Source organism: Macaca mulatta, chromosome 9 (genome assembly GCF_049350105.2).
Source record: "Macaca mulatta isolate MMU2019108-1 chromosome 9, T2T-MMU8v2.0, whole genome shotgun sequence".
NCBI classification, from domain to species: Eukaryota; Metazoa; Chordata; class Mammalia; order Primates; family Cercopithecidae; genus Macaca; species Macaca mulatta.
Genome location: NC_133414.1, coordinates 82,258,714 through 82,277,700, shown reverse-complemented (window position 1 = coordinate 82,277,700; position 18,987 = coordinate 82,258,714). Strand labels below are relative to the sequence as shown.

The following is an 18,987-nucleotide window of genomic DNA, read 5'->3' as shown; positions in this document are numbered from 1 at the left end:
TTTATTGGTCTTTGATGCTGGTGACCTTCGGATGGGGTTTTTGTGTGACTGTCCTTTTCAATGATGTTGATGCTATTCCCTTCTATTTGTTAGTTTTCCTTCTAATGGTCAGGCCCCTTTCCTGCAGTGCTGCTGGTGTTTGCTAGAAGTCCACTCCAGACCCTGTTTGGCTGGGTATCACCAGCGAAGGCTGGAGAACAGCAAAGATTGCTGCCTGTTCCTTCCTCTGGAAGCTTCATCCCAGAGAGGCACCCGCCAGATGCCAGCTGGAGCTCTCCTGTATGAGATGTCTGTCGACCCCTGCTGGGAAATATCTCCCAGTCAGGAGGCATGGGGGTCAGGGACCCACTTGAGAAGGCAGTCTGACCCTTAGCAGAGCTCAAGCGCTGTGCTGGGAGAGCTGCTGCTCTCTTCAGAGCTGGGAGGCAGGAACATTTAAGTCTGCTGAAACTGCACCCACAGTCACCCCCTCCCCCAGGTGCTCTGTCCCAGGGAGATGAGTATTTTATCTATAAGCCCCTGACTGAGGCTGCTGCCTTTCTTTCAGAGATGCCCTGCCCAGAGAGGAAGAATCTAGAGAGGCAGTCTGGCTACAGTGGCTTTGCTGAGCTGCGGTGGGCTCCGCCCAGTTTGAAATTCCCACAGCTTTGTTTACATTGTGAGGGGAAAACTGCCTACTCAAGCCTCAGTAATGGCAGACACCCCTCCCTGCATCAAAGTCAAACGTCCCAGTTTGACTTCAGACTGCTGTGCTGGCAGTGAGAATTTCAAGTCAGTGGATATTAGCTTGTTGGGCTCTGTTGGGGTGGGATCCACTGAGCTATACCACTTGGCTCCCTGGCTTCAGCCCCCTTTCCAGGGGAGTGAACAGTTCTGACTCGCTGGCATTCCAGGCGCCAATGGGGTATGAAACAAAACTCCTGCAGCTAGTTTGGTGTTTGCCCAAACAGCCCCCTAGTTTTGTGCTTGAAACCCAGGGCCTTGGTGGCATAGGCGCCCAATGGAATCTCCTGGTCTGCGGGCTGCAAAGACCATGGTAAAAGCTTAGTATCTGGGCTGGAATGCACCGTTCCTCATGACACAGTCTCTCACGGTTTCCCTTGGCTAGAGGAGGTAGTTTCTCGACCCCTTGCACTTCCTGGGTGAAGCAGCGCCCCATCCTGCTTCAGCTTACCCTCTGTGGGCTGCACCTACTGTCTAACCAGTCCCAGTGAGATGAGCTGGGTACCTCAGTTGGAAATGCAGAAATCACCCGCCTTCTGAATTGGTCTTGCTGGGAGCTGCAGACCAGAGCTTTTCCTATTCGGACATCTTGCCCTATATGTCTATCCTTACTATTTTTTTATTATTCTGGCATGTGATTTCTCTCTTCTATTTAATGGTTTTCACAATCAATAAGCCTTAATGACAAATATCATAAAAATCAAATACTCTTCCTAAATAGCAAACATGAAACTGTCCAAACATGATAGTTTAGAGAGCAAAAATGCAAATTGTTCTTCAGCGTTACCAAGTTTTTCAGCCTACTGTAAGAGCTGGATCTTAGAGTGTGTTGACTGACTTCATATCACATATAGAATATATGCAAAAAGACCTTAAAAATGTAGAGTGATAAAATCTATTCCACATACATCCACATTCTTGGATATTCTCATCTTTAGTCTTCTCTCAAATTGATCCCCTACTGACATTAAAAAATTACTAACGTTTTATAGCAGCACTGTGCACAGCTCTTACATCCAGAGTAAGAAATAAACTTTTCCAAAACTGCTTAAAAACAGAGTAACATTCAGCTGGGTACAGGGGCTCCCACCTGTAATTCCAGCACTTTGGGAGGTCGAGGCGGGTGGATCACAAGGTCAGGAGATTGAGACCATCCTGGCTAACACAGTGAAACCCCATCTCTACCAAAAATACAAAAACTTAGCCGGGTGTGGTGGTGGGCGCCTGTAGTCCCAGCTACTCAGGAGGCTGAGGCAGAAGAATGGCGTGAACCTGGGAGATGGAGCTTGCAGTGAGCCAAGATCACACCACTGCACTCCAGCCTGGGCGACAGAGCAAGATTCTGTCTCAAAAAAAAAAAAAAAAAGAAAAGAAAAAGAAAACACACACACACAGAGTAACATTTATTAGAAGAACATAGAGAAAAAAGAAATGCAGAGTAACAAAGATGCCAAGACATTCTCTATATCCATTAGGCCAGGTGTTTGGAGCAGAAGAAAAATGCAGAGTGACTGATACAAGTTACTCATGAACACGAACCACTTGTTCACAAGTGGTACCTTACTTATCATACATTGCTTAATACCAAATCTAACTTAAGATTCCTTCCCTGGATAAACAGCCCATCATTTTTTTTATGGATCCCATTCTAGTCCATTATTTTAGCATAACAAAGGTCAAACATGTTAAGTATCTTAAACCCAGAGTTATTTACTCTGTTTTTAAGACAAAAAAGTTTCCTGATAGATTTCAAAGAGATTCCAAAAAGACAGCTTCCTCTAAGTTTAAAATAAGGTTCAGGTACTCTTAATTTATTTGCTTCCGTTTTGTCTTTGGATTTAATGTTTTCCATCCTAGGTAAAAATAAATTCCCCCAGTTGTTAAATGAATTTGATCTTCACTATGCCCAATCTTAATATATGGTAGAGATGTATGTTTATATTAGAGTGGGCAAAAGGGCAAAACTAAAACTTCCTGTCTGACTTTTTTCTTAACAAATCGTGCACTGCTGCTTACCAAAACTTCTGTTTTCCACATAATGCTGTATCATATTCCCAGGACTTCCTGCTCTGACCCAAGGTGAGAAGCAATGCCTTTGTCCTAAGAAAATGAGCCTTTAGCTTAGGTTCAAACACTGACAACGAAGCCTGAAATTGGATACTTACCAGAATAATTTCCCATGTTTAGTTTCTCTAAATTCACAGATGATCATTATCAAACTTTCAAAAATATCATAACTATCCTCAATGACTTTAACATTAAAGTTGGGAAAATGACCAAAATTCAATTACCTTTAATTTTACAAATGCAAATTTAAGATGAAGACATAAATGTATCGCTATCAGTAATGACACATGTGGTGAACCATTTCATTCTGCACCAAAAGTACCTGGAAAGGCTTCAGTAACTCCCAATGTTTGGATGGGGAGCTTAGAACAATAGAGATAAATACTAATATCAAAATGAGAGAAAGGAAAATTATGATTTCTTCATTAAGCAAACAATAAAGTTAAAACAAAATATGCAATTTAAACTTCAAAGCACAAAAAGAATTCTTCAAAATATTCTAGACATTTTCATCCCATAAGTACTCCGTATCAACAATCAGCACCACACTTGGAAAATCAGCCACAAGTCAGCTGTTAATGCTGTGTGGATGCAACCACAGATCATTACCTACTTAATTGTGTATATATCTAATAGGCTCATACAGCTCTTTTGGAACAAAGGTTTTATAATGGAGTAGATGATAAATACTGAACTATAGTGCTACCAGGTGCTATAATAATATGAGCAGAATTTATATAGAGAAGTTTAGCCTGTATTAATGCTGTATACTAACGTAGAAAAAAAGATTTAAAATCAGGTTTGTAATAATACAGTTAAAAAAGAAATGCAATGTTTATTACAGGTTGATATTGTGGCATCTTGCTAAAATCCCATAAGTGATACTAAAAACATTAAGCTAAATATAGTTTATTTGGTCAATGAATGCAACTGTCAGTTGACCACAGAAGAAAAGCTATTTACATTGTAAAAATTTAAAGGCATCCAATCTAAAATTTAATGTTGACTCTGAAGAATATCAATTAGATTAATTTATATTTTCTGTCATTTGAAACTAGAGTGTATGAAAGTAAACCTGTATACACAGATACTCTTCTAAATCATTGAACAAAATATGAACAAAAACCAGCAACACTACTCCATCTTCTGGTGACATTTTCCCTTACCTAGATGTATTTCAGCATAAGTGTTTCTAGTGCTGTCACATTTGGAGCATGAGATAGGGTATAAAAGCTGAATAGCTTCTTCCTAAATAGCAAACATGAAACTGTCCAAACATGATAGTTTAGAGAGCAAAAATAAGTATGCCTTAAAAAAAATAAAAGGACAAACTGAACTCATTACATATTAAATTCGCCCTCAGGTAATTAGGCCTCAGGTAATCAGCCCCTAACAAACAGCTTAACATCTACAAAAGGCTGCATGACTTTGTGTGCCTGTTTGAAGCTCTGCTGGAAGCTGAACTGTTGGTCTCAGCTAAGCATCCTCAACACTTCCTTTGAATTTTAGCCAATAGTGCCCTAGGCATGCTTCTGGCACTACTATTAACAAGAAAGCTGTAGTTGAAGCAGCAGTCTTTTTGCCTGACAAGGACACTGTAACAGTCGTTGTGATGTTTCTGATTGTGTACACAGGTAGAGATGTACAGCTTGGATACACAAATTTAATATGAATGTATTTGAGATTATAATTTTTATTAGTTGCATAGTAAATATGTGACTAAGCTTGCCTTTCTGGAACAAATGCTGCTGAGTCAATACCAGACAGTCCCATGATCAGTTTGGCCAAGTCACAGTGGACACTCCAGGGCTAAAGTATCACATTTTTACTCTTCTTCTGCTCCCTGTACCTTAGTCTCAGTTGTTCCCATATTCAGTCTCTTTAGCTAGATTAACAAAAGAAAAGAATGAAGACTCAAATAAAACCAGAAATAAAAGAGGAAACATTAGAACTGATACCACAGAAATACAAAGAATCATAAAAGACTACTGGGAACAATTATATGGCAACAAATTGGATAACTTAGAAGAAATGGATAAATTCCTAGACACATACAAACTATCAAGATAAAAAAAAATGAAGAAATGGAAAATCTGAATAGACTAATAATGAGTAAGAAAATTAAATCAAGGCCGGGTGTGGTGGCTCACACCTGTAATCCCAGCACTTTGGGAGGCTGAAGCAGGTGGGATCACAAAGTCAGGAGTTCAAGATCAGCCTGGCCAACATGGTAGAACCCTGTCTCTACTAAATACAAAAATTAGCTGGGCATGGTGGTGCATGCCTGTAATCCCAGCTACTCGGGAGGCTGAGGCAGAAGAATTGCTTGAACCAGGACCTGGGAAGCATAGGTTGCAGTGAACGAGAGCACGCCACTGTACTCCACCCTGAGCTACAAAGGGAGATTCCATCTCAAAAAAAAAAAAATAGAAAGAAAGAAAAAGAAAATTAAATAAATAATTTAAAAGTCTCTCATCAAAGGAAAGTCCAGGATCTGATGACTTCACTGCTGAATTCAACTAAAATTTAAAGAAGAACTAATACCAATTCTCAAATTCTTCCAAAAAACTGAAGAGGAGGGAATACTACTAACTCATTTTATGAGACCAACATTATCCTGACACCAAAGTCAGGCAAGGAGGCTACAAGAAAAGAAAATTACAGGCCAATATTCCTGATGCACAAACATGCAAAACTCCTCAACAAAATAATAACAAACTTCAAAAGACCATTCGCCATGATCAAGTGGTACACCACATTAACACAATGGAAAACAAAAATCATATAAACAACTCAATAGATGCAGAGAAAGAATTTAACAAAATTCAACATACTTTCATGATAAAAACCGTTCAACAAATTAGATATAGAAGTAATGTATTTCCTTTTTTTTTTTTTTTTTTAGATGGAGTCTTGCTCTATCACTGAGGCTGGAGTACAGTGGCACAATCTCAGCTCATTACAACCTCCACCTCCCAGGTTCAAGCAATTCTCCTTCCTCAGATTCCCGAGTAGCTGGGATTACAGGCCCACACCACCAAACCTGCTAATTTTTGTATTTTTATTAGAGACAGGGTTTCACCATGTAGGCCAGGCTGGTCTCAGACTCCTGACCTCAACTGATCCACCCACCTCAGCATCCCAAAGTGTTGGGATTACAGGCGTGAGCCACTGCGCCTGGCAGAAGGAATGTATTTCAACACAATAAAGGCCATATTTCACAAGCCTACAGTTAACGTTATGCTCAATAGTGAAAAGTTGAAAGCTTTTCTTCTAAGATCAGAAACAAGACAAGCATGCCCACTCTTGCCACTTGTATTCAACATATTACTAGAAGTCCTAGACAGAGCAATTAGACAAGAAAAAGAAATAAAAGGCAGGAAAGAAAGGTAGAAGTTAAATTGTCCCTGTTTGGAAATGACATGATCTTATATGTGGAAAACCCTAAAGACTCAACCAAAAAACTTTTAGAACTAATAAATGAATTCAATAAAGTTGCAGGATACAAATCAACATGCAAAAATCAGTAGCATTTCTATAAACTAACAACAAACTATCTGAAAAAGAAAACAATTCCATTTACAATAGTTACAAAAAATAAAATAAAATGTTTAGGAATAAATTTAACCAAGGAGGTGAGAGTTATATACACTAAAAACTATACATCATAGATGAAAGAAATTGAAGAAGGCACAAATAAATGGAAAGATATCCCATGATCATAAGTCAGAAGAATTAACATTGTTAAAACTGCTGTACTACCCAAAACGACCTACAGATTCAATAAACCCATCAAAATAGCAACAACATTTTTCACAAAAATAGAAAAAAAATCCTAAATTTACATAACACTATAAAAAATTCCATATAGCTAAAGTAATCTGAAGCAAGAAGAACAAAGCAGGAGACATCACACTTCTTAATTTCAAATTATATTACAAAGCTATAGTAATAAAAACAGTATGGTACTGGCAGAAAAACAGATACATAGACCAAAGGAACACAAGAGAAAGACCAAAAATAGACACATACATATACAGTCAACTAATTTTTGACAAAGATGCCAAGAATACACAATGTGGAAAAGAGAGTTTCTTCAGTAAGTGGGGTTGGGAAAACTGAATATCCACATGCCAAAAAATAAATTTATTTTTATCCTACAACATAAACAAAAATTAACTCAAAATGAGTTAAAGCTGGAAACATAAGACCTAAAACCATAAAACTACTACAAGAAAACAAAGAGGAAATGCTGTATGACATTGGTTGTCACAATATATTTTAATATGACACCATAAGCACCAGCAACAAAGGCAAAAAGTCAGGTAGCATGATGCCTCCAGCTTTGTTCTTTTGGCTTAGGATTGTCTTGGCAATGCGGGCTCTTTTTCAGTTCCATATGAACTTTAAAGCAGTTTTTTTCCAGTTCTGTGAAGACAGTCATTGGTAGCTTGATGGGGATGGCATTGAATCTATAAATTACCTTAGGCAGTATGGACATTTTCACATATTGATTATTCCTATCCATGAGCATGGAATGTTCTTCCATTTGTTTGTGTCCTCTTTTATTTCTTTGAGCAGTGGTTTGTAGCTCTCCTTGAAGAGGTCCTTCACATCCCTTATAAGTTCGATTCCTAGGTATTTTATTCTGTTTGTAGTAATTGTGAATGGAAGTTCACTCATGACTTGGCTCTCTGTTTGTCTGTTATTGGTGTATAGGAATGCTTGTGATTTTTGCACATTGATTTTGTATCCTGAGACTTTGCGGAAGTTGCTTATCAACTTAAGGAGATCTGGGGATGAGATGATGGGGTTTTCTAAATATACAATCATGTCATCTGTAAACATGGAGAATTTGACTTCCTCTTTTCCTAACTGAATATGCTTTGTTTCTTTCTCTTGCCTGATTGCCTTGGCCACAACTTCCAACACTATGTTGAATAGGAGTGATGAGAGAGGGCAATATTGTCTTGTGCCGGTTTTCAAAGGGAATGAATTCTTCCAGTTTTTGCCCATTCAGTATGATATTGGCTGTGGGCTTGTCATAAATAGCTCTTACTATTTTGAGATATGTTCCATCAATACCTAGATTATTGAGAGTTTCTAGCGTGAAGGGCTTTTGAATTTTGTCAAAGGTCTTTTCTGCATCTATTGAGATAATCATGTGGTTTTCATCGTTGGTTCTGTTTATATGCTGAATTATGTTTATTGATTTGCATATGTTGAACCAGCCTTGCATCCCAGGGATGAAGACAACTTGATCCTGGTGAATAAGCTTTTTGATGTGCTGCTAGATTCGGCTTGCTAGTATTTTATTGAGGATTTTCACATCGATGTTCATCAGGGATATTGGCCTAAAATTCTCTTTTTTTGTTGCGTCTCTGCCAGGCTTTGGTATCAGAATGATGCTGGCCTCATAACATGAGTTAGGGAGGATTCCCTCTTTTTCTATTGATTGGAATAGTTTCAGAAGGAATGGTACCAGCCTCTCTGAGTACTGTGAATCTGTCTGGTCCTGGACTTTTTTTGGTTGGTATGCTATTAATTATTGCCTCAATTTCAGAGCCTTATTTTGGTCTATTCAGAGATTTAACTTCTTTCTGGTTTCGTCTTGGGAGGGTGTCAGTGTCCAGCAATTTATCCATTTCTTCTAGATTTTCTAGTTTGCCTAGAGGTGTTTATAGTATTCTCTGATGGTAGTTTTTATTTCTGTGGGATTGGTGGTGATATCCCCTTTATCATTTTTTATTACATCTCTAAGTAGACATTTTTCTAAGGAAGACATACAAATGGCCAATAGATATATAAAAAGGTGCTCAACATCACTAATCATCAAAGTAATGCAAATCAAAACAAAATAAGATACCACCTCACAGTTGTTTGGATGGCTATTACCAAAAAACAAAAGATAACAAGTGGGCCGGGCGCGGTGGCTCAAGCCTGTAATCCCAGCACTTTGGGAGGCCGAGACGGGCGGATCACGAGGTCAGGAGATCAAGACCATCCTGGCTAACACGGTGAAACCCCGTCTCTACTAAAAAATACAAAAAACTAGCCGGGCGAGGTGGCAGGCGCCTGTAGTCCCAGCTACTCGGGAGGCTGAGGCAGGAGAATGGTGTAAACTCGGGCGGCGGAGCTTGCAGTGAGCTGAGATCCGGCCACTGCACTCCAGCTTGGGCGACAGAGCGAGACTCCGTCTCAAAAAAAAAAAAAAAAGATAACAAGTGTTGGTGAGTGTGATCAGAAATGGGAACACTTGTACAGAAATGGGAACCTTGGTGGGAATGTAAATTGGTATAGCCACTATGCACAGTAGTATGAAGGTTCCTAAAATATATTTAAAAAATAGAACTACTATATGATCCAGCAACCCCACTTCTGAGTATATATCCAAAGGAAATGAAATCAGTATTTTAAGAGATATCTGCACTTTCATGTTCATTGCAGCATTATTCATGATAGTCAAGATATAGAAACAACCTAAGTGCCTAGGATATACTTTAAAGGTTTAGAGGACACAGGATTCTAGAAATTGTCAATAAATCAAAATTCCATTACAGTAGAAAACTACAAAATTATGCACTTTCTGTATTATTTGTGTATCCATGATAAAGTGGTGGAACCATATGATGCTTATAAGTCCTTCCTTTGTCTACAGCATTGTAATATTATTGCATTTTATTCTTTTTTTTTAAAAAAGGCACCACTGAATTATTTTCATTTACTGGCACCTCAATGCCTAATACAGTATATTCATATGTATAGATAAATGTTAAAAGTATCTTTGTTGTTCCTGCAGTTTAATATGAATTTCCTGGATTATTCCGTAGTCCGGATGCAACAAGGTTCCTACAGACTCAAGAAAGTCCATACCCTTTCTGGTACTCCTTTCATCCCGGTAGAAAATTCTATTCTACTTCAGATTCCTAGGGCTCAATCTGAAAGAGCAGAACTCCCACCTGGAGGGCAAGCATAATCAGAAAGAAGTGGACTTCACTGAAAAGTCAATTGTGCTGCATCCCCATTTCAGTCCTTTGTTGTACATTTCTGTGAACACTCAAAGAAGTTCACTCCTTTCTTCTTGAGTAGGAAAGTGGAAATGTAGAGTGGCTGGAGGCTTGCGTTTTAGAGAAGACTCCACCCACATCTTTTATTAAGGGGACTCTGAGGGACTCCTCTATTCCATATGTCCCTGGAAAGAGGAGAGAGTGTCACTATTCAACCACCTGGCAAGGGTCCAGTAAAGAAAATGCACCTCAAGACACAGGATATAGCAGAAGTATGTTTTTCCTGGAGAGAATGGGGCTCACTTCCACAAAGGCTGCCATCAGAGTCTCTCATTATAGCCATATATAAGCAAGGCCTCCCAATCCATTAACCCCAATGAAATAAACTGAATGCCCTGGCTTTGTTTTAACATTAGAAGAGATTTCTGCAACCAGTCCAATCTCAGGATCATGCAGCTTTTCAAACAGGAAAAGAATGCTTTTCATACCATAGGTCTTCTCTTGGTTTCAGGATACAAACCAGATACCAAGAATCAACAGAGGGCTCACCAAAGAACCAAAGGTTATGAGAACACATCATTTCCTATTATTGTCCGAACTCTGTCATTAGCAAAGTATGCGGCCTTGTACAAGATATTTAATCTCTTTGCACCTCATTTTTCTCATCTTTAAAATAAAATATGTGGGCACAGTAGTTCACCCCTGTATTCCTAGCACTTTGGGAGGCTGAGATGGGTGAATCGAGTTCGAGACCAGCTTGGGCAACATGGCAAAACCCTGTCTCTACTAAAAATACAAAAAAATCAACCAGGCATGGTGGTGGACGCCTGTAATTCCAGCTACCTGGGAGGCTGAGGCAAGAGAATCAATTGAAGCCAGGAGGCAGAGGTTGCAGTGAGCTGAGATTGTGCCACTGCACTCCAGCCTGGGTGACAAAGCAAGAATGTCTCAAAAATAAAAATAAAATAAAATAAAACAGTTAGGTTAGATGAATTCAAAAGATTCTTTACTTGGTTTAAGGTTCTCTACTATAGCATACCCTCTGTAGCTTGCATCTTAAACCACCAAAGGTCATAATCTTAGTACTGAAAGATTACCTTCTTTTCATGCACAGATCACTTTCAAAGTGCAAAACAGACTAGAGAAGACATTTTCAGAGGTAACTTGTCTATTATTTCTCCTCAATACCAACTTTTATTGACAACCTTAGGTATGTCAATAAAAGACATGTACAAATAAGCACCATATTGATGCAAACACTGAAGTTTATTTTTGTTTTTGTTGTTGTTGTTGTTGTTTTGCCATCTCTGGAATTCCTATCAGCATTGTAAATTTTGAAATAACCCATAACAAAGAATTAACTATTTCAATAAACATTCTCCACTATAAAGTAGCTATAAGCTGCCCACAAGGCAAACTATTGTATAGCAAACAACCATGTAAAACTTAATAAATCTTCTCTGGTGCATGAAAATCAGCTAACGCTTGACTCAACAGCTTTCTACCTAAGTGCCACCAATAAACTGAGCCCCAGAGACAACAGATGGAAACAGAATAGCAAACCTTAGGAATTAAAAGATGTCTCTATAATGTTTTTACTTTGCTAATTTAATAGAAGACACTTAGTTGTCATGACCATTAACTATCCAGTGTGGAAATCAAATTTTGGAAGGAGGACAAATGTATAATATACATCATTTTAATCATTCATTTTAAAATAAAGGCAAGTTTCTTACATTAAAAAATCCATATTTTTTTTTCTTTAGACTGTAACTATAGAAAAACAAATCACCCTATAAAGATCTGTAGTTTATGAAGCAGTGAAAATGGTCAAATGGTTATTGCAGTAAGCTAGAAATTAGGAAATGTGAATATTAATTCTAAATTTGTTACTGACTCAGGATGACCTTGCATGATGCATCCAACCTTCTTTTCTCTGTATCAGAAAACTAAAGAATAAATGTAACATCACATTCTTTTTTCCTTTGGGACAAACAACTGTGTACAATTGAATAAAAATGAAATTGTATATGTAGTGGCTAGAATAAAATATGTTTGGGTTGGTTTGAACTTAGCACAGTGTTTAATAATTCAACATTTTTTATACTTGTGCAATAAATTTTTAAATGATGTCTGAAATGCTTTGAAATCTTCAGAAACAGGTTTATAAATGGCATAAATAATCATTTTATTTGATCTGGCAAATAAGATATAGAATACCACCTAAAATATACCTGAATATTTTAATATAGCAGTCTTTGGTTCACTTACCCTTAAAAGAAATAATTCAATCAGAATTCTTTCAAGACAGTTAGATTAATTACAGAAGAAGGAAAAAAAGAATCTCCCCCCAATTGAGCAATTAACATGCTTCATCTTACAAAGGCCACTGAAGTTAATCCACGGCTATAGAACTATTGCTCTAGAAACTTAGCACCTCCCCTTAGTACTCACTGAGTCCAGCTCCCACTTACACCCTTTCTTAGACTGCATCTAAACAATTCCAGATACATATGTTCTTTTTTATTTTATTGATTTATTTATTTTTCGAGATGGAGTTTTGCTCTTGTCACCCAGGCTTGAGTGCAATGGTGTGATCTCGGCTCACTGCAAACTCTGCCTGGGTTCAAGCGATTCTCCTGCCTCAGCCTCCCAAGTAGCTGCGATTACAGTCACCCGCCAACATGCCCAGCTAATTTTTTGTATTTTTAATAGAGACGGGGTTTCTCCATGTTGGTCAGGTTGGTCTTTATTTTTAAAGGTCTTAAAGAAAATATATTTACAACTCCGTTTTAATGTTAGCCCCAGTGGAAAGTTAGTCCCTACCTTATAAGGTCCTTACAGATAAGCAATTCCCAGTGCAATATTATTCTAGCTGATTCATTACATTTTTCTTGCTAAGCAAGTCCTTACATGGTTGAAGGACACTATTGGAATTCATCAACTTTTTCTTCTCTATATGCTATAGTACAACTGCAAGCCTAGCACTATTTAGTTTCATTTTCTAAGCACTTCTTCCATAGGATCCCTACATTGTTGTCTTGTATCCTCAGAGTTCTCAAGTTCCCAGGGTAAGCCTAAGAGTATTTTCTATGTGGTCAGTCATTCTCTATCTAGAATTTTATTTTTTTGTTTTGAAATATTTGATTGACAAAGATTGAATATATTCAAAGTGTGCAACAAGATGATTTGAGAGATATATACACATTGCATAATGATTACCACAATCAAATTAACACATCTATCATCACTCATGCTGTTTATTAGGTCCTGAGAACTTGTTCATCTTATAAGTGAAAATGTGTACCCTTTGATCAATATCTAGTGATTTCCTCCACCCACCAATGCCTGGAAACCACCCCTCTACTCTCTGCCTCTCTGAGTTTGACATTTTTAGATTCCACATATAAGTAAGACCATACAGTATGTATATTTCTGTGTCTGGATTATTTTGCCTAGCAAAATGTCTTCCAGGTTCAACCACGCTATTGCAAAGGCAGGATTTCCTTCCTTTTTAAGGCTAAATAATATTTCATTGCATATATGTATACCACATTTTCGTTATTCATCTGTCAATAGACACTTAGGTTGTTTCCATATCTTGGCTGTTGTGAATAATGCTGCAATGAATGTGGGGGTGCAGCTATCTCTTCAAGATACTGATTCCATTTTCTTTGGATATATACCCAAAAGTAAGATTGACAGGTCTTAGGATAGCTCTATTTTATATTTTTTAGCAACCTCTATACTTTTTCTGAAATGACTATACCAATTTACATTCCCAACAATGTGCAAAGGTTTCCTTTTCTCCACATCATCACCAACCCCTGTTATCTCTTGTCTTGTACACCTGTTAGGATGGCTATCATTAAAAAGATAAGAGATAACAAGTAGAATTTTATTTTTCAATAGAAGAATGTTAACCCTCAGTCATTTTTATCAAATAAATTTTATCTAACTTATTTCTATTTTTTTCTTTTATATAAAAGATTTTTTAAATTCAATTTTTATCCCAAGGTATTATGTACCCTTCTGGCTTTGAAATTATCTAAAAGGGGTCACACACCCAATTTAGTAAAAGAAAAAAAAGCAGTTGTTCACTCCTGAGCATCATCACTAACAAAGTATCATGTGCTGAACAATACCTGGAAGCATAAGGGAAGTTTGGGTATATAGAATGTAATTATTAACCTGAATTGGATGTTAGCCAGAACACTGGACCCACTTCCCCCAGCAGATTGTCATAGTACAAGTCCTCAGTACATTAACTGCCCATCAAGAGACACCACCTTAGAAACATATTAGAACCAAATGTTGCAGCTCCCTTCTCAAGAGGTGTCAACATGTTCTTTTTGTTACATAGATCACCAACTGCTAGACTATGTATGTCCAAAAACATTCTATGCCATATGTTCAGAACAGTGCTGGACCCTATGTACAGCACAGAAGTATACAAAATAAAGAACATATCCATATCCCTTATGGAACTTACAACCTATTTAAGAAAATGGACAAAACATTATAATAGCTACCAGTTATACTAAACACATATCAGGTGCAATGTTAAGTCCTTTATACATATTTTATAGGACTTACTTTATACTTGATATATTGTTTCCTCAAAACAAGCTGTTTAAGTTAGGGGTTATTTTTCTGATGCTTTTTAAAAAGAAACTCAGGTGCCCAGTACAAACAGTCTAACCAGGTTTGGGTAACTACAAAGCTCACACTCTAATCACTGTACGACATAGATTCTCAATGAGTATATCATCAATCAGATGCTAAAATGTATGACACAGATAAAAGCTAAGAATGGCAAAGAGTGAAGAGTTAACATATTGACTAGAGGTCACAGGAGGAGGTGATACGAGGGAGGCTAGACTTCAGTTTGACTTTAAAGAATGATTTAAGTACATAAAATCAAAGGGGCTGTATATTCTAAATACCAAGTTATATAAACCTTGTGGACAGGTCAGAAGGCAAGAATAGCATGCCGGGATGAGAGAGACAAGAATCAGATATGTGATGTGTTTCAACATGCATGTAGGTCTGAAGTGCAATAATTTAATTTTACTTATTTTTGTATCAATGTGTAAATGTGCTTTAGTCTATATAATATTCAACTCAATAATGTCAACTTTATTTTATATCAAAAGACTTCAGAAGCCTCTGGAAATGGATGTGTTTTATAATGTTATTATAAGTTTTAAGGGTAGATAAAGAGAGGAATGAATTACATTCGAGTCCACATTATCAAACCTTATTTTGTTTTACTCCACAAAATGAAAGCTCTAAAGAAAGCTCTTGATTTATAAGCACTCAAATTAATACATAAATCTGGGATCAATGTAATAACTGGAACTTGCTATTACCATTCCTATGTCACACCAACTAGAAGGATGAAAACCAAGAAGTTCAAGCAGATAAACTCCAAGACTGTACCTGCCTTTTGATAGTAAGAACCAAAAGAGTGTCTAGATTCTCCAGTTAATCCTGCTTTGTCATCTGTTTACTTCAGGCTGACTCCTCCCGGTAAATCCACCACCTCACGTATCACAACCTCCTCTCTCACCTTTTCCAATCAAAGCTATTTCAACATTAGTCTTTCTGAAAGTAGGAAAATGTAGAGATGCTTGTACCCAAGGAATAGCTGATGCACCGGCACTCCTCTTTTAAATAAATAAATGCTAAGTTCATACCTAGGAAAGAAAACACAGTAACCTCAGAAAAACAGAGGTGAGAGAACGGAGCAAAGTACTCCAGTAGTCTATCTTGTGCCGAGAAAGAAATCTCTCAAAAATCTCTCAAAAATGTTAAAAATATCATAGAAGGGGACAGAAAATAAAACCTAATGGATGACTCCAATAAAATAATTATAGTCAATTCATTGGAAATCCATAATTCAGAGTTAACACTGGCATTTTGTGTTTCTTTTAAAAAATGGATAGAAGAATAAAATGTGTTAGGAGAAAACCTCAATAATACATAGGGGCAAGGGACAATCTCTCAGCCCGTGGTATCCAGGAAGCGAAAGGCTTATGCTCTTTTGAATTTTAAAAATGTAGCAAAACACATTGATTTTAATTGCCTATAATCTGAGGTCAAATCTTTTGGCATGGTTCTTTGTTCATAGCAACACCACCACCAATAATATTTACTGAGGATTTGCCATGAGTCAGATACTGTTGTGAGCACTGGAGAGGATACAGCATTAAATGTGACAGACGAGGCCCTGTCCTTATGGAGCTTATGTTCTGTCCCAATGCGGAATGATAAATACGGTTGGACCAGGGAACAAACCATGACTAATTCTCTAACACAAAGAATACTGTCTTATAAAGAGGAAACTTTCTTGCTAAATTGGCAATTTTACAGAGACCTGAATCTTTTCTATTAGAAGAAAAACACTTTCTGGTGTGTGCTTAATCAGGTTTTGGAGCTTCAAAGGAATAGAATGAGAGATAAAAGACAAATCCCACCAAGCTAGAGAAGAGCTGATGTTCTGACCCTTTGACCCTGCCCATCAAGAAGACATAACACTCCAGGTTTGAAGTCAGACTTGATTTAGATTTGAAGCCCAGTTTCATGCCTTATTAGCTCCATGACCTTAGGCATGTTACTTAACTTCCTTAACAGTTTTCTCATCTGTAAAATGGTGCTAATAAAAGCCAGCTCACTGTATTGTTATAAGCATTTAAAGATTTCATTCATAAATGTTTAAATCATACCACGTGGCATATGCGTTTCATTTAATAAATAGTATAGATGATTTATATATGCATATATATATACACACACTCCATATGCTCATCTTTTCTTTACGCACATATAATTTACCCACCTATCCTCAATGCCATTCTCCCAGAGTTCTACCCTTCTGCCCTTGAGGTATTTACCTTCTTCCAAATTCACAATTAGCTAGTAAAAGAATCCAATCACTGAAAATGTGTTAATGAGAAAGGATAACAGAAGAGTACAGTGACTACTGTCTGCCAGCTCAAAGACCCCTCCGTGGAAGGTTTCGGAAACAAAACTGTACTAAAAGTTGCATAGGCCAGAGGAGTGACTCTGGTGTGAATGCTAAGCAGCATCCTCTGGGGGTTTGTTGTAGTAGCACTCAGTAACCATCAAGTGCTAATACCTAGAACCTCATTAATTTTTTAAAAAAAACAAAATTTAAATGGACATTGTATCCTTTTTCATGTAAATTAATGTATGTGCAAAAGTAATGTATTTGTCCTGGAACATTCTATAAAATAAATATAACCCCTAGGAAAACAGGACCATAGAAAGGTTAAATGTCCATGTAACATCTGTGATAGAGCAATACCTAGAACACAATTCTCTTTTTGGCCCAATAATTCTAGACCATATCATGTTGACTTCATGAGATTTAACTAAGTATAGAAAGTTCCGCGTTGAAAACCTTCATCCAAAAGGATCCAAAGCTTGTGAATTAGGCAATGGCAAGAATGCCACGCCCTTTGCTACGCTAAGAGGAAAGTCTCTCAAGTGATCGACTCGATGCCTGGCCATGCAAGTCAGACATTTAGTCATTTTTCTAGACGCTATCCATCATGGAGCACATTCCCCAATTTCATGCAACCTCATTTAAACGTCTAACTGCCTATTCTGATCAGAATAAACCTTTGGTGGAAGTAAAAGCTTGACAATGCTGACACCTAGTGGCTGTGAAGAAACTGGAGCAGATCCAGTCTAGGAAGAGTAGCGAGCTACTGTGCTAGTGTCTACAAAACACACAGCATTTAATCATGATGAATATTCGGTTATAAAGTACAAATTCTAAAACAAACCCTATAAAAGTTTATTTCAGCTCTCTATTTATCTTGGGGCCTACAAAAGGAGGCAATAAAAACCGTGCATTTGAAAAGCAAATTTTCCTTCTATCTTCCACACTTAGCAAATTACTCATCTTCAAAGGTCAAACAAAACTAAAGATCGATTCATATTTTGGCATATTTATGACTATTTTCCTTAATATTGCATGTACACCCACAACCTTATCCTGGTCTTAAGGTGATTTTTCTCCCCAGGTCAAATATAAAAGCCAACTGGCCAAGCCATTATAGAGATTTCCTTTATGCCGCTGAAGCGTCCCTAGTCAAAGGGTAGCTGGATTTTCACAAACCAGCAGGAATTTTTTTTAAGCGAGGTATAAGGACACATGTGGAAACCCCTAAAGTACACATCTAAAAGCAAGGACCACATTGAACACTGTGGGAAGCCATATGAACACAGCAGATCAGCACAACACAACCTGTTTCTGCTCTAACCATTAGAAGATAAGTTTCCTCAGACCCACCTGCACCTGTGACAGGCAGGATGGCAGGAAGCCTAAAGTGTTCATCTCCTCCACCAAGGAGAGTTCTGACCCCTACCTGCTGACGTTTGAAGGCTAAATAATCCAAATTTTCCAGCTCCTTCCCAAGCTTCTGGTAGGTTTTCTGGAGGTCGGATTTGTTGGCAACATTTTTGAGAGACTCAAATGTCCTTTGAAACTGAAATTGAAAACAAAAGCAGATCATTAGGATAGCAGCAGATTGTTCTCAAATTCTCAACTTGCTAACACAAAGAGTCGATAATGAGCCTCAGTTTCTCCCATTCATAATACAGTGATAACAAATGCTAGCTAATTATCTTCCAATGAAATAATTAGGGACACACAAAGAGTTATAAACCGTATTCTAAGTATAATCAACATTATTGCATGCATGAGAAGCCTGTTTAGTCTTCATTCTAACAAAAAAGCATACTTCGTTTAAAAAAATAAAAAAGAAAGTTCATCTTTTAAGATACACTTCTGCTTTTAAATTTTTTAAAAAGCACAGTGAATGTATAATTTCAAATCATAATAAGGAAGCATTAAAGAGTGCTCACATTTCAATCATAGAAACAAACAAATTTATGAAAATGTAGTTGCTTACATGATATTTTGCTATAATGGCATGGGATCTGGCTTGCCTCTATAATAATATCTATGCAGAATAGGTTACCCAACAAACTTCAGCAAGGAAGATCTCTCAGAGCTTGTATTTTGAGAAGGAAGGAAAACTTAACATTTTGATGATCAAAGCATATGTGGCATGTTCAGCAAACATTTTTTCATTTCTGCTCTATAACACAGATGAGCTATGAGCAGAAAGAGAGTTCTGATCAGTTCTGCTGAATC

The 18,987-nt window shown here is 37.4% G+C and overlaps 1 protein-coding gene across 4 annotated transcripts in view; it reads right to left on the bottom strand.

Moving 5' to 3' along the window:
• CTNNA3 (catenin alpha 3) overlaps nt 1-18,987 on the bottom strand; it is a 1,846,283-nt gene that overhangs the window by 1,583,606 nt on the left and 243,690 nt on the right. For all 4 annotated transcript variants that reach the window (XM_077946706.1, XM_077946707.1, XM_028827066.2 and 1 more), the window contains one exon: nt 18,197-18,316. In XM_077946706.1, coding sequence (XP_077802832.1) covers nt 18,197-18,316 — 120 coding nt within the window. The remainder of the gene's footprint in view (nt 1-18,196; nt 18,317-18,987) is intronic.